A 16,790-nucleotide genomic window follows, 5' to 3' on the forward strand; every position below is an offset into this window, starting at 1 on the left:
TTAGAACAGGACAGAAAGATACATAAAATAAAAAGTTTAAGTTCTCCATCCACACGCCATTTATCCATGGGGTAGGGAAGAATAAGAGTCTATTATGTGTACTATACTGTAAGTTGCTTTGTGTACCTAACACTGTATCTTGGGATCTGCCCAACTTCAACACATACACTACCTCATTGTTCAAATGGCTGTGTAATATTCCAGTGGACAGATGTGCCAGTCTTTATTCAGCCAATTCCCTATGAATGGGCTTTTGGCCACAGAGAACTTTCTTTAGTGAGTGGTTCTGTTAAAGCAATAAATACATAGGACTATAAAATACTTGGCAAATCCCATCCAACTGAAATGAAATTCAAGTTAAAAAAAATAACAATTTAAACAGCCTAGGAATTTTGAACAGTTTTATTAATTTCAAGTCTTTTAAATGCTTATTATTAAATGAGAAAGCTTTCATTATTGCCCCACATACTTATCAGGAGAATGAAACCTTTCCTTTTGCTTGAAGTGTTTTGACAGATTTTCTGAAAACAAGAAAGGAAGGGCCTCTAGGGGAAAGTGAACACACCAGGCAAATGAGATTCCGGCACTCCTCCTTAGGATAGGGGTTATTTTCAGTCAGTTACTTACTGTGCCCAGTAGATTATCAGACAAAACCAGATTGCAAAAAAAAGCATGAGCTCTTCAGACTACTTTCCACAGAGGCTCTTATTTTATTGAATTTCTCCAGTTAAAAAAAAATTTATAGCAGTTTCTAAAGACATTGTAGACAAATAAAGTAATAAATAATTAAGAAATAATCAAATATTTGCAATAAAACCAAACTATACTCTTTTGCATTTTGCCTTTATTTTAAAGAAAGGGCTTTTGTGATAGAAAACCTAACAAAGCCCAGTGGCCTTCAAGTCATCTTTTATTCTAAACATGCCCTCTAGGCTGAAAGTATCTACAGCACATGAGACCCCAAAATGCTGACATCAGTTTGAGGCTGGGATACACTCTGGCTCAAATGGACAACCAAACACACAGTAACAAACCATTTAACTTTGACGGGGTCGCAAATGGACTTTCTAGATGAAAACTGCACATACAGATAGAGCTTGGCTAATTCCTTTTGCATAGTGGTTATTCAATAAATACACGCTGAGTGAATGAATAAAGGGTTTTGAAAGTCAGTATATTGTCAAGCTGTCTCCTGGTGACAGGCTACATTCCTAAGAATAGTGAACAGAAAAAAGTATAGGATCTGATGCCAAAGAAGAAGTAGAAAGATTAAAGTATAGCTTCTTCTCTGATCCACAGTAAAACTACAAAGTAGTTAAAATGAATCTTCAAAGAACCCCCAAATCTTCCCTTCTGCTTGGTCTTCCTAATCTACCCTTTTGTCATGCTCCCAGGACAAGTGATCAGTGAAGCTCATATTTTTGCCATGACTTCTTCTTCCTCTTGTACAACCTACATTTATGACAATCCTAAAAAACTAATTTGTACTAAGGTCGAAAATGGCTGATAGAGTTGAATCTGTTCTCTCATCAGGATTCTTTATTTTTTAATAAAAGGCACAGAAATTAATCTTCAACTTATTAATGTCTCAGGATACTTTCATAGTCACAAGGACTTCCAGCACCTCTGAAATCACCCTGTGCAACATGATGTCCCCTGTGGTTATTCATACATCAGGCTTTGTCCACACCTAGGGTTATGCATTAGGCTCAAAAATTTTTTCACTGACCCCAAACTGTATTTCTTAGTCCTAATCTGAACAAAGAGGTTTAAGACACCCGTTTAATTCCAAGTTTTGGCTTCACCAGAGAAAGTCTTCTTCTAGTTACTCTACTGAAAACAACTACATCACAGGGATATATATATATTTTGGCCGTGCCGCGTGGCATGTGGGATCTTAGTTCCCCAACCAGGGATCGAATCCACGCCCCCTGCATTTGAAGTGCAGAGTCTTAACCACTGGACTGCCAGGGAAGTCCCACAGGGATCAAGTTTATGCCACAGAACAAAAGTCCCACATATACTACAGCCAGCCAAAGTACTTAAAAGGCTAAGCTAAGGTTGAAAGTTTGAAACACTCTGATTCTCCATGGTATGTTATAAAGCAGTCTAAAATATCTGTGACCCAGATGTAGACTAGTTAGCACTTGTTAGGTATAACTATAGTTTGAAGAATTGCTTATAGCCAATTATGATACACGTATCTGGTCTGTGACATATATTTGTAGTGGCTCCTCTGAAGGGATTTGCAAATCAAATTATTTAAATGTGCTTATCATTAGCAGTTTAAATAAATGACATTTATTTTGGCAGGAGATTAATTTTTAACTTGGCAGCTGTTTCCAGACAGATTGGTGTCAGGTTATTACAGTGACTAACTCTGAAAGAAGGAGGAAATTTACAGGAGATTATTTTGTTTTCAGACCTTCAAGCTTGCATTTCTCCAAAGAAGCAATAATTTTGTCAATGCCCTGAGACGCTGGGTCCCAAAGACATTGCAATGTCTGCATCTTTGTGACCTGATTTCCATAATAACCCCACATGTGGAGAACTAAAAATGTTCTTTAATAGAGGAATTCTTTAAATATACTCTTCAGAGGCTGTTTTGTTGGTAAATTGGATATTTATATAGGATTGCATCTGAGCGAGGCAGGGTAGTATATTGGAAAGAGCTCTAAACAGAGAGTGGGAGATGTGGGATCAAGTCTCTGACAAGATCACTAACGGGGTGTGCACTTGCGAAGGTCTCGGACCTCAGTTTCCACAGCTGTAAGATGAGGGTGTTTCAAGGTGATCATTAAAGTACTTTGGTGAAAAGTCCATGCATCTACAGAGAGAAGTAAGTCAGAAAGAGGAAAACAAATACTGTATGCTAACACATATATATGGAAACTTAAGGAAACAAAAAAAAAGGTCATGAAGAACCTAGGGGCAAGATGGAAATAAAGACGCAGACCTACTAGAGAATGGACTTGAGGACACAGGGAGGGGGAAGGGTAAGCTGGGATGAAGTGAGAAAGTGGCATGGACTTATATATACTACCAAATGTAAAATAGATAGCTAGTGGGAAGCAGCCGCATAGCACAGGGAGATCAGCTTGGCGCTCTGTGACCACCTAGAGGGGTGGGATAGGGAGGGTGGGAGGGAGACGCAAGAGGGAGGAGATATGGGGATATATGTATATGTATAACCGATGCACTTCGTTATAAAGCAGAAACTAACACACGATTGTAAAGCAATTATACTCCAATAAAAACGTTAAAAAAAAGGAAAGAAAGAAAAGTCCATGCGCCTATGTTCTTGAAAAGATAAAATTGACAAACCTTTAGCTAGATTCACGAAGAAATTAAGAGAGAAGGCTCAAATAAATAAAATCAGAAATGAAAGAGAAGTTCATTTCTCTTACAACAGATACCATAGAAATACAAAGAATCATGAGACTACTATGTACAGCTATACGCCAACAAATTGGACAGTCTAGGAGAAATAGATAAATTCTTAGAAGCATACACCCTTCCAAGACTGAATCATGAAGAAATAAAAAATCTGAGTAGACCAATCACTAGTAAGGAGACTGAAACAGTAATCAAAAACATCTCCCTAAACAAAAATTCAGGACCAAGAGGCTTCACTGATGAAGCATTCAAAGAAGATGTCATACCTAAACTTCTCAAACTCTTCCAAAAAACTGAAGAGGCTAGAATACTTCCTAATTCATTTGACGAAGGCAACATTACCCTAATACCAAAACCAGACAAAAAAAGAAAACTACAGGCTAATATCTCTGATGAACATAGATGCAAGAATCCTCAACAAAGTATTAACAAACCAAAACAACAACACATTAAAAGGATCAAGTGGGATTTATTCCAGGGATGCAAGGAAGGTTCAACATCTGGAATCAATGTGATACACCATATTAACAAACTGAAGGATAAAAATCATATGATCATCTCAATAGATGCAGGAAAAACATTTGACAAGATTCAACATCCATTTGGGTTAAAAAAAATAACTCTCAATAAAATGGATATAGAAGGAACGTACCTCAACATAACAAAGGCCATCTATGACAAACCCACAGCTAATATACTCAGTGGTCAAGACCTGAAAGCTAGCCTTCTAAAATCAGGAACAAGACAAGGATGCCCACTCACCACTCTTACACTCTTAGTCAGCGTAGTATTGGAAGTCCTAGCCAGAGCAGATAGGCAAGAAAAAGAAATAAAATGCATCCAAATTGGAAAGGAAGAAGTAAAACTGGCACTATGTGCAGATGACATTGGTTTTCTATTGATTTTACACATAGAAAATCCTAAAGACACTACTAAAGGAACTGTTAGAAATAATAAACAAATACGGTGAAGTTGCAAAATAAATATACAAAAATCTATTGTGTTTTTATACACTAACAAACTAGCAGAAAGAGAAATTAAGAAAATCTCATTTACAATTGCAACAAAAAGAATAAAATATCTAGGCATAAATTTAACCAAGGAGGTGAAACTGTTACTGAAAACCATAAGACATTGTTTCAAGAAATTGAAGAAGACACAAAGAAATAGAAAACTATTCTGTGCGCATGGATTGGAGGTATTAACATTGTTAAAATGTCCATATACCTAAAGTAATCTACAGATTCAATATAATCCTTGTCAAAATCCCAATGACATTTTTTACAGAAACAGAATAAAAAATTCTAAAATTTGTATGGAACCACAAAAGATCCTGAAAAGCCAAAGCAATCCTGAGGAAAAAAAGAACAAAGCTGGGGTTATCATTTCCCTGGTTTTAAATTATACTACAAAGCTATAGTGATCAAAACTGCAGAGTATTGGCATAAAAAAAGACACAGATCAATGGAACAGAATGGAGAGCCCTCCACACATACAGACAACTAATTAAGACAAAGGAGCCAAGAACATACAGTGGATAAAGGAAAGTTTTATCAATAAATGTGGTGGGAAAACTGGACAGCCACATGCAAAAGAATGAAACTAGACTGCCATCTTACATGGTACAGAAAAATTAACTTAAAATGGATTAAAGATTTGAATATAAGACCTGAAACCATAAAACTCCTAGAAGAAAACATAGGTGGTACACTCTTTGACATCAGCCTTAGCAATATCTTTTTGAATATGTCTCCTCAGGCAAGGGCAACAAAAGCAAAAATAAACAAGTGGGACCACATCACACTAAAAAGCTTCTGCACAGCAAAGGAAACCATCAACAAATCAAAAAGGCAACCTACTGAATAGAAGAAGATATTTGTAAGTCATATATCCTACGAAAGGTTAATATCCAAAATATTAAAAACTCATACAACTCAACAACAAAAAAACCCCAAACAATCTAATTGAACAAATGGGCAGAGGAGATGATAGATAGTTTTTCCAAGGAAGACATACAGATGACCAACGGACACATGAAAAGATGTTCAACATCACTAATTATTAGGGAATTGCAAATCAAAACCACAATGAGATATCACCTCACACTTGTTAGAACAGCTATTATAAAAAACAAAAACAAGAAATAACAAAGAGTTGGAGAGTATGAGGAGAAAAGGGAACCCTTGTACACTGTTGGTGAGAATGTAAACTGGTGCAGTAACTATGGAAAACAGTAGGGAGATCCTTAAAAAATTAAGACTAGAACTACCATATGATCCAGCTATTCCACTTCTGGGTATCTATCCAAAGAATATGAAAACACTAATTTGAAAAGATATATGCACTGCAGTAATATTTACAATAGCCAAGGTATGGAAATAACCTAAGTGCCCATCAATGGATAAATGGATAAAGAAGATGTGATATATATATATATATATATATATATATATATATATATATATATATAGACACACACACACACACACACACACACACACAATGGAATACTACTCAGCCATAAAAAGATGAACTCTTGCCATTTGTGACAACATGGATGGACCTTGAGGCTATTATGGTAAGTGAAATAAGTCAAATGGAGAAAGACAAATACTGTATGATTTCACCCATATGTGGAATATAAGAAATAAATGGACATAAACTTATATCCCCATATCTCCTCCCTCTTGCGTCTCCCTCCCACCCCTCTAGGTGGACACAAAGCACCGAGCTGATCTCTCTGTGCTGTGTGGCTGCTTCCCAGTAGCTATCTATTTTATATTTGGTAGTGTATGTATGTCCATGCCACTCTCTCACTTCATCCCAGCTTCTGGTTCACTTTGTTATACAGCAGAAACTAACACACCATTGTAAAACAATTATACTCCAATAAAGATGTTAAAAACCAAAAAGATACATGTACCCCTACGTTGATAGCAGCACTGTTCACAATAGCCAAGACACAGAAACAACCTAAATGTCCATCAACAGATGAATGGATAAAGACATGGTACATATATGCAATGGAATACTACTCAGTCATAAAAAAGAACAAAATAAGGCCATTTGCAGCAACATGGATGCAACATGAGATTATCATACTAAGTGAAGTCAGAGAGAGAAAGACAAATATCATATGATATCACTTATATGTGGAACCTAGAATAAGGCACAAATGCACCTATCTACAAAACAGAAACAGACTCCTAGACATAGAGAACAGACTTGTGGTTGCCAAGGTTGGGGGAGAGGGGAGCGAGAGGGATGGACTGGGAGTTTGGGGGTGGTAGATGCAAACTATTACATTTAGAATGGATAAACAATAAGGTCCTACTGTATAGCACAGGGAACTATATTCCATAACCTGTGATAAACCATAATGGAAAAGAATATAAAAAAGAATATGTATGTATGTATAACTGAGTCTCTTTGCTGTACAGTAGAGATTGGCACGGCATTGTAAATCAACTATACTTCAATAAAAAAAATTTAAGAAAAAAAGAAATGAACAAACAAAACAAAAACGAACACATAGTTACAGAGAACAGATTGGTGGTTACCATAGCGGAAAGGGGGCACAAAATGGGGAAAAGGGATCAATTGTATGGTGATGGAGGGAAACAAGACTTCTGGTGGTGAGCACGCTGTAGGGTATACAGAAGTTGAATTATAATGTTGTATACATGAAACTTATGTTATAAACCAATGTTACCTCAAATAATTGAAAAAAAGGTCCATTCACCTATGAAATGACTATCAGGTTTTCCCCAAGGTTGTCCTGTGATCTACACAGAGACCACAGGGTGTCTCTCTGTCTACTGGATAATCTGAACACCCACAGTTCCTACATCGCATTTACCTCCAACTTTCAGCCTGTAATTCACGACAACAATGTCACCTGACATTGCAGCTATCGATGGGATAGTAAACACAAATTATGTTTGATTATTGCCTAACAGAATGGAAAAGAGGAGGGCTTCTTGGAGAAGGGGACAACTTCCACCTCTCTACTTAAACACTGCTTTGAATTTATTAGCAAATTTCTAGTTTATGGTACAAGGTATCAAGCCACAAATCATATTTCTATGAAACACTGCAACAGGCTACAGAAACACCATGAAGTAGCTACCAACATCCCATCTGGTTCTCTCTCATTGAAAAGAAACTCTAATAATTAAACTTTGAGCAATGTAGAAATGAGTAAATATGATTATTTTTAATCAGAAAAAGATGACCCCCCAAAACAAACTCATATCTTGGGTTTTTTTTAACATGAAAAGCTCTCAAAATATAAATACTTTGCCAAAAATCTAAACTATAACCAAAATAGAAATCTGTTTTCTAATAAGAAGCAAGAGAAGTTCAAAAGAATATAGAAAATGGTTTAAACATTTTTTACCAATAGGCAATCAGATATGATGGATGAGTTCATTACAAAGATTCTCACTTGGATGTCCTCTAATTTTAAACTCAAGTAATGTTTTTTAGTTTTCCCGTTGGATTATATAAATCACAAGCCCAAAGCCATGAGAGAATTCTCTACCAGTCTTAGGGTGAGATTTAGGCACACTTTGAAACGTAATGAAGAAGTAAGAAGTCATACCTTGAAATCATATGTGGCATCTGGGTTTTCGTCACAGGCAATAACTTCTGGAGCCATCCAGTAGGGCGTCCCGATGAAGGTATTCCTCCTGCCCACTGTTCGATCGAGCTGGGCACTGACTCCAAAGTCCACTAGTTAAGGGAAGACAAGTGAATAAAGTCTATCATCTAAGGTCTTACACAGTGATAAAATGAATGTGTATTTTTTTTACTGTGGTAAAATATACATAACATAAAATTTACTATTTTAAGAACTTTCTAGTGGACAGTTTTGTGGTATTAAGTACATTCACATTGTTGTGCAACTATAACCACCATCCAACTCCAGAACTTTTTCATCTTCCTCAACTGAAACTCTGTAGCCATTAAACATTAACTTCTCTTTCTCCCCACCTCCCCACCCCGCCGGGCCTCCAGGCCCAGGAAAGCACCATTCTACTTTATGTCTCTATGGATCTGACTACTACAGATACATCATATAAGTGGAATCATACAGTATTAGTCTTTTGAAGACTAGATTATTTCACCTAACATAATAGCCTCAAGGTTAATGCATGTTGCAGCACGCATCAGAATTTCCTTCTGAATTTTTGAAGACCGAATAATAGTCTATTGTATGTAGGTGCCACAATGTGTTTATCCATTCATCTGTTGGACACTCAGGTTGCTTCTTCCTTTTCACTATTGTGAATGTATATATTTAAAAAAATTTTTATTTTATATTGGAGTATAGTTGATTTACAGTGTTGTGTTAGTTTCAGGTGTACAGCAAAGTGATTCAGTTATACATATACATATATCTATTCTTTTTCAGATTCTTTTCCCATATAGGTTATCACAGAGTACTGACTAGAGTTCCTTGTGCTATACAGTAGGTCCTTGCTGATTATCTATTTTATATGTAGTAGTGTGTATATGTTAATCCCAACCTCCTAATTTATCCCTCCCCCCAACCTTTCCCCTTTGATAACCATAAGTTTTTTCCTATGTCTGTGAGTCTGTTTCTGTTTTGCAAATAAGTTCATTTGTATCATGTTTTTAGATTCCACATATAAGTGATATCATACGATATTTGTCCTTCTCTGTCTGACTTACTTCATTAGTATGATAATCTCTAGTGAATGTATACTTTTAAACTTCATGTATAAATGGATAAAGCGTACCAATGAGAAAAGCACAGGGGGTTATATATGGTTACATCAGGGCTACATAGGGGGCCAAAAAGAGGTGTTAAATAAAAGTCAAGCTTGGGCCATAAAGGATAGTATTTAGAGGATGCAAAGAAAGTAGTTAACAGCTAAGTTTCTGGAGTCAGACTGCCTAAATTTGCATCTCATTTCTGACACTTATTAGTGATGCAACCTAGGGCTACTAGATCAACCTCTTTGAGCTTCATTTTCCGAATCCATGAAATGAGGATGATGAGATTCACATGGTGTTATTCTGATGTTTAAGTGAAATAATCTACCTAAAAGCATTTTGTACAGGACCTGGCATATAATATTCTCTCAACAAGTAACTGTTAATTAGTGATGAGTGAATATTCTGAGGATAGCTTATGTAGTCAGTACATATATAACTGCTTTCCCTACCTAATGTATGCTTTTGTTTTAAAAGGGAATATTCATGAGATGAAATTTTGGCCCCAAATTCTAACTAAGAAAAAAACAGAAATTGTATATTTTAACAAAAAAGGCAAGAGCAAGTGTTTGGGATATAACCATAGGAGACATTTAAATCTCTTTGAAAATGAACTATAATATGGACAGTGATTCTTTTGTAGGAAACAAATTGTATATCCTATAGAGTATTTGTCAATCTATGCTCTTACTCATATACATCAAGTAGTCAAATGCGTGTGGAGATTCTCTACCTTATCTGGATAATCCCAGACTTATTGTGGGAAGGGCTCTAATAGACCAGAGAAAAGGGTTCCCTCACTGATAACTCTACAGATGGAAGTGGGATAATTAGTATGCACGTGAAGTAGAATACTGAGCATCCATTTTGTACAGGTGCCCTAGATAATAATGAAATCGATGTAAATATAACTTAAAACATATGGGAATATAGCAGGAATTCATTTTTCTAAATAATGAATGTCTAACTGTGGATATTTTTAATTAAAAAAATTTCATCATTGTCTGTTATAGCAGCAACAATATAAACAAACTGTGAGATAGGGGAAACCATTCCAAGGTCAGTCACTTCTAATCTAAAGGGTCTTTGCTTAAAAAAACAAACTCAGTTGTTTCTACACACCGATTAAGCACATGGATCTGCTTACCATATTGTATACCAATTCACTCCTCAAAGTGCTTTTAGAAAATGTTTTTTTTTTTGCGGTACGCGGGCCTCTCACTGTCGCGGCCTCTCCTGCCGCAGAGCACAGGCTCCGGACGCGCAGGCTCAGTGGCCATGGCTCATGGGCCCAGTCGCTCCATGGCATGTGGGATCTTCCCGGACCGGGGCACGAACCCGCGTCCCCTATATCGGCAGGCGGACCCTCAACCACTGCGCCACCAGGGAAGCCCTAGAAAATGTTTTCTTTTTTAATAGCAAAGAAACATTTTCCTTTCTATTCTAGGTACAATGACCTCCAAATCCACAGTGACAACTTTACATTCATTATTTAAAAAAAAAAAAAAACAGCTGAAACAATCCTATCATTTTCTGCAATCCCTAGGCTCACTGGATTCTGTTCTTACCTAGTTTAACTTCTGCATTTTCAGTCAGCAAGACATTTTGCCCTTTAATATCTCGATGAATCACTTTATGCTGGTGCAGGTGACTCAGCCCCTGGAACGAAGGAGAGTTGAGAAGGGTTAATAGGAATATAAATCCAGAGGTAAAAAATTATTTTGGATGTTAATGATCAAAAAAATTTAAACTCACCCAGAGATACTTTCATTATTTTATTTATATCTTTCATGTGGTCATAATTCTAAATGGAGCACAATGTTTGTTCTAAACTTCAGGCAATGATCAATATAAACTGAAATATACAGGTGGTCATTGCAATGCCTGGCACGGTGTTAAATGAAATGCTTGCATATCAGCTTTTATCTCAGGTAACAAGAGACCACACAGGCCATGACACGGTTTCAACATGCACATGTTTCAGCTAACAGTACTGTGAAGGACCACCTATATTTGCCAGTTGGTAACAGTAATATCTACAGAGTCTATACAGAAATCTGATTTAACTGAAGCCTCCACTTTTTTGTGCAGTTTTTGAATTTAAAAGTTAAAAGTTGCCCTCCACTTTTTTGGTGCAATTTTTGAATTTAAAAGTTATTATACAATTCGAATTAAGCACAATAAAATATTACTCAGACCAGCCAAGAAATTTCCCATTGGCTTTAGCCAATATCTCACATTAAAAAAGGAAAACAGCCAACTTCTATTTCCTTTGTTAATGTTCATCACTGCCATTTTTAGTGCTTTATATTTGTGACTTTGTGCTCATTATGTGAAATAATTATTCAGTGACATCTCAACCTGATTGTGTTCCATTTCTCCATGTATTAGTCTGATTTTGGGTTTTTTTTTTGTGGTGTGGGCTCGAAAACCTACAGACTTGTTCTAAGGTGGTCTCATGTTTCTCAGATAAACTGTAACCTAAAAGAATCTAAAAATGTAGTACTGAAGTAAATCATGTTATGCTAACACTTGTTAATTCAAGGTATTGGATACCCAAGTGTTGTTGTTTTTTCTTTATGATTTTCTGTAGTTTTAATTTTTTCTCCACAATAACAAAACCATGGTATGAAAGATGAAGTTGAAACAAAAAGAAAAGAAAAAAAAACTAGATATCTGAATCCCCTTTTGTTGAGAAAATTCAGCATGAGAATATGAATGCCCCAAAAGATCCATGTTTGTGTTTAGGAATATCAGTAAACATAAACCATAAGACAGGACAGTTTGAGGCACTAGTTTGGGTCTTATAAAATCACCTTTTTTATCTAGTCGATTTGGCTTGAGGTAGGCATCAAATAGATTAAAATGTATAGTTTTCACAGTGTATTACCACTCCATGAATCCTTAAAAGAGGGACTGAAGATCCATTTCCTTCTTTTACCATCAAAGTGGCTGGAAGCAGATACCACAGCACGTAAGTGAGCCAAAGGTTGTATTTAATGAGATCATAAAATGCATGGAGGGTCTTCTCTAAAACTTCTTGCGGCTAGGGACCTTTGGGTGATCAAATGTCCCTTCCAATGAGTCACTATATCTCAAATACCAGTATTATCATTTGGGAGAACATATTGGAGGAAGGAAGAAAACCATGTTTTCACATGTTTTAAAACCAGCTATTGAGAGATACTCATGGGGTGAAACATCCTTGCTGTTTTTAGAACCCTGGAGATCACATGACTGATCCCCAGTAGGGTTACCCAGGAGTGCAGAAAGCCAGAGTGGGCAGAACCAGCCCTGGAGACTCAGTAGATTCTTGGCACCCATGGGGTGGTCTGGATGACTAAATAATCTATCATGCTTTCCTGAATGAGTAAAATTCTACATCAGAAATCCAAATTAACTTTACACAATGGCACATCAATACTTGGAGATACATGTCAGACTTGAAGGAGTTCAGCAAGCATACCTCATTGTTTTTCCCTCAAATTTTGTTTTGTGCTCTGAGAAATCTTTTTTGCCTACTCCAAACCATGGAGGTATTATCCTATGTTTTCTCTTAAGAGCTTTATTTTTTATATCTTTTGTACTTATAACCATAATCCACCTGGAATTAATTTTTAAATATGATACAAAGCAGGTATAAGCTTCATGTTTTTATATGGATATTCAATTGATCAAGCACTATTTACTGATTAAAAGACCCTTTCCCCAAGTGTTGCAGCACTTGCTTTTGTCACAAATCAGGTGTCCGTATGAGTGGGTCTGTTCATGGACTCTCCATTCTGTTTCATTGGCCATTGTCTATTCTTGTGACAATACCACTCTGTTTAAATTACTTAGCAGCTTTATAATAAGTCCTGGTAACTGGCAGCATAAATACTTCAGCTTTGTTCCTCAAAATTGCCTTGGCTATTCTTGGCCTTTTGTATTTCCATACAATGTTTTAAAAATCAGCTTGTCAAGATCGACAAATGTACCTAGAAGGATTTTGATAGGCAGTTTAATGATACCAAGGATCAGATGAGGGAGAAATAACATCATTATAATATTGAGCATTCTAATTCATGAAACAGTATATATACCTCTATTTGTTAATGTCTTCTTTAATTTGTCTGTAATATTTTGTAGTTTCCAGTGTAGAAATCACTCACATGTTTCTGTACATTTATTTTTAAGTGTTTGAATTTTTATGCTAATACAAGTGTTATCATTTTAAAATTTCATTTTCTATTTGGTTTTTTTCCTAATGTGGGTTGAATTAAAGGGATAAACATAATTTTGTAATGCCTTCCTCCCTCCCTCCCTCCTTTCCTTTCTTCCCCAGCACATAATCTGTCTCTCAAAGGCACATCTTGGACACATCATGCAAACTGTTTTACCTTTTGTTCCCTTATACTAAGAAGGCAGAGTAAATAAATAAATAAATAAATAAATAGCTGCCAAGCAGATCTAGTAAGAATGCTCAGTGGACATATAATAGCCTCCTTATTAGTAGCAAGAGATAATTAAACTAATCTGAACAAACTAAAATACGACCAATTACCTCCTTTCTCCCTGAAGTGAACTCAGAAAATATGTGACACTATTGTCTAGATTGTCTGATTGTGGGATTTGTGGGCAAAACTGGGCAAATGGGCACATTCTTGTCCACTGTCTTGACTGGTTTTAGATATTGTCTCAAAGAATATTTTTAAGGTAAAATCAATTAAACTAGGTTATATGTACTAAAATGGCTAAAGTCACACGAGCCTTAAATTAGTTATAAACTTTCACAAATGGAAAACTCAAATGAGTGATCAAAATATCCCTAAACAATCCATTTCTTAAGTGGGACACTATCTCTGTCATCTAAAATCAGATTTCCAATTGGAAGCCCCATAGGAAATGAATCCCAGGTTAAGAGAAATCACCCAATTAACCCTCCAAATGAGAGTGCACACGCCTATTCAGAATGGCTCTCACTTCCATTATAGCAGACCACAACACACTACCACTGCCACCAACACTGTCAGAATAAAGCTCTAAGGAGGTTTCCAACACGTTTACAAATTAGTGGAAGGTCAGTGCAAAGTTCAACACCTCCCAAGGTATCCCGTGTTGTCACTTACTCGTAAGATCTCCCTGCAGATGTACGCGATCCACTCTTCCTTCAACGTGTTACCTTTCGTGTTCTTGATCAGGTCAGTGACAGAGCCAGCACCACAAAACTCCATCACCAACTGGCAAAGGAAGCAAACATGCCATTGTTATCATTACACTTCACGGCTTCCAATGAGTTAAGAAAGCATAAGGTGTCCCACCTGGATGCTTTGGAATGCCTTTCCTGCAAAGAAAAAGCGACCATAAAATGATATATAAAACATAAATTTTTATCTTATTTTTTTCCCAAAATGAAAGAAAGGAAAGATTATTTTTAATTTTCCAACCTGAAAATTATAGCTGGAAAACTAGGAAAATCTTCATATTCTAAGTATTTGTTTTAAATGAGGGCAATTAGGTGGTACAAATGTAGTTGAGAATATCCCTGTGTTTTTATCCAATGGTCAAACTCATCTTTCCTATAAAAGTAGCATCATTCCCCTGTCTGAAAGAGTTGTGGTTGTCTAGGCAATCCCAAGTCAGAACAATTCAAGTGCACACTGTTTATGTTATTGGCTTGTAAGTGGCACTGTAAGCTGTCAGAGTGAGGACTATCTGCTTTTAATTAACTTCAGCAAATGTTCCCAGGAGGCTGGACATATCAAATAAATTCAATAAACAATAAGCCCTAATTTAGCACTTTTCATCCCCAAAGCTCCAAGTTCTCTATAAATATAAACTCATGACAGTACTCAGCAACTTTATAAAATAGGCAGAAAATGAACATCTCCCTTAGTTAATGGAGGAGTAGAGACTAGAAGAGGAAAAGCTATCCATTTGCTTTTACATTCATTTTCTAGGTTTAGAGAAACACATCCGTTTCCATACATTCTCCCTCTTCTTCAAAAAGTCTGCCACAAAAGTCATCTTTTTGTGACAATAACTTAGAATGACTAGCAATCAATCTCTGATTTGACACTAGAAACAGAACTAAAATGGGGCCATAATGAAATCACATTGATGGTTTTGGCTTTGTCCAAACCTACATTCCTAACCTCAGCACCATGTCACCAGGTCCTAAAAGATACCCCATCAGGCTGTAAAATCTTTGGGCAGAAATAATGTTCCCTTTTTTTTCTGCATGTCTGGCTGAAACAATAAAAACTCATGAAATGAGTTTCCTGAATGAGTTTCTAATGTCTGTTCTGATTTATCTTCTTATGATTTTACAAAGGGTAATGAAACCCTCCAATCCTCTCCAGAGTACCGCTGGAGACTGATCAGGAGCTTTTGTAAGGAAATTTGAAAATGTCACAATAGACCTCGTTCCAACCCAGGAAGAGTTGTAAAATTACCATATATGAGAGCCAGGAAGCTATCAAAGACTACAATATCATGTTAGGACTGAGGAATCAACTTTAAGAGGTCTCACTGGCCAAAGATGGGATAATTTGAGCATCAGTAAGAATAAAAACTGCAATATCTTGAAACACATTAAATATGCTGAACTAAATGCATTAATAAAGACACCCCTTAAAAAGAATATAATTGGCGCTGTTTGAAGAAAACGAAGAACCAACTTCTTATATTGAGACTGGTAGATAAAGGGAAAGAATGAAGAATTTACACTGCCTTTCTTATACAAGTTTTACCACAGTGATTAAATAATAAAAGAGGTAAAACTTCTCTTCACAAAAAACAAATATTCCATCTAAAAACTGAAGAAGACATAATAGAATTAGAATATCATTATCTCACAACCTCTAATAAACTAGTGGATTTAGGCACTGATGATCAGTGGCTGCTAACATTAAAAAAAAAAAAAAAAAAAGAAAGAACCAGTTATGATTTGCTTCTTGATTAGAATAACACAACATCACCTCAGGAGTAGTCTTGCCAAAAACAATAAAACTAAACAGAACAAAAACCCAAAACTAAATCTGATCAAGCCTCTACTTCCAGTTACCAATTTACAGGAAATTCAGAGGACTGAGGAGCATGTTACATCATGGGGATATAATCAACAAAACGTAGAATAAAAAACTCCACAGCGTAAATGGCCCATTTGCTTCAACAAATATATATCAAGAAAGATAAAGAGAGATGGAGGGGAAATCTGTAGATTTTAAAACATTTAAAAAGATATATCGACAAATTGCAATGGATGCAACATATCTGGATACTGATTTTTTTTTTAATGTTGCTAAAATTTTTGAGACAGTCTACAGTCTAGATATTTGCTGACACTAAGGAAATGTGGTTGACATTTTTTAAGTGTGATAATACTACTGTGGATATGTGAAAAAAATAGTCCTATATTTTAGACAAACATACTGGAGTACTATGGATAAAACGATATGATGATAGTTTCTTCTACAAATAGTGCTGGGTCAACTGGATATCCACATGTGAAAGAATGGTGTTGAACCCTTACCTCATGCCACATACAAAAAATATCTCAAAATGGATCAAAGACCTAACTATAAGAGCTACAACTGTAAAACTCTTAGGAGAGAACATGGGGTAAATTTTCATGACCTTGGACTTGGCAATGGTTTCTTAACTAAGACAGC

At 36.1% G+C, this 16,790-nt stretch overlaps 1 protein-coding gene across 5 annotated transcripts in view; it reads right to left on the minus strand.

Moving 5' to 3' along the window:
• Positions 1-16,790, minus strand: part of TNIK (TRAF2 and NCK interacting kinase) — a 412,416-nt gene that overhangs the window by 119,631 nt on the left and 275,995 nt on the right. For all 5 annotated transcript variants that reach the window (XM_081235887.1, XM_081235886.1, XM_081235888.1 and 2 more), the window contains exons 5-7: positions 14,247-14,357; positions 10,707-10,797; positions 8,000-8,130 (exon numbers count right to left, since the gene is read on the minus strand). In XM_081235887.1, the coding sequence (XP_081092013.1) occupies positions 8,000-8,130; positions 10,707-10,797; positions 14,247-14,357 (333 nt within the window). The remainder of the gene's footprint in view (positions 1-7,999; positions 8,131-10,706; positions 10,798-14,246; positions 14,358-16,790) is intronic.

Source organism: Mesoplodon bidens (assembly GCF_964165515.1).
Source record: "Mesoplodon bidens genome assembly, chromosome: 5".
Classification (NCBI taxonomy): domain Eukaryota; kingdom Metazoa; phylum Chordata; class Mammalia; order Artiodactyla; family Ziphiidae; genus Mesoplodon; species Mesoplodon bidens.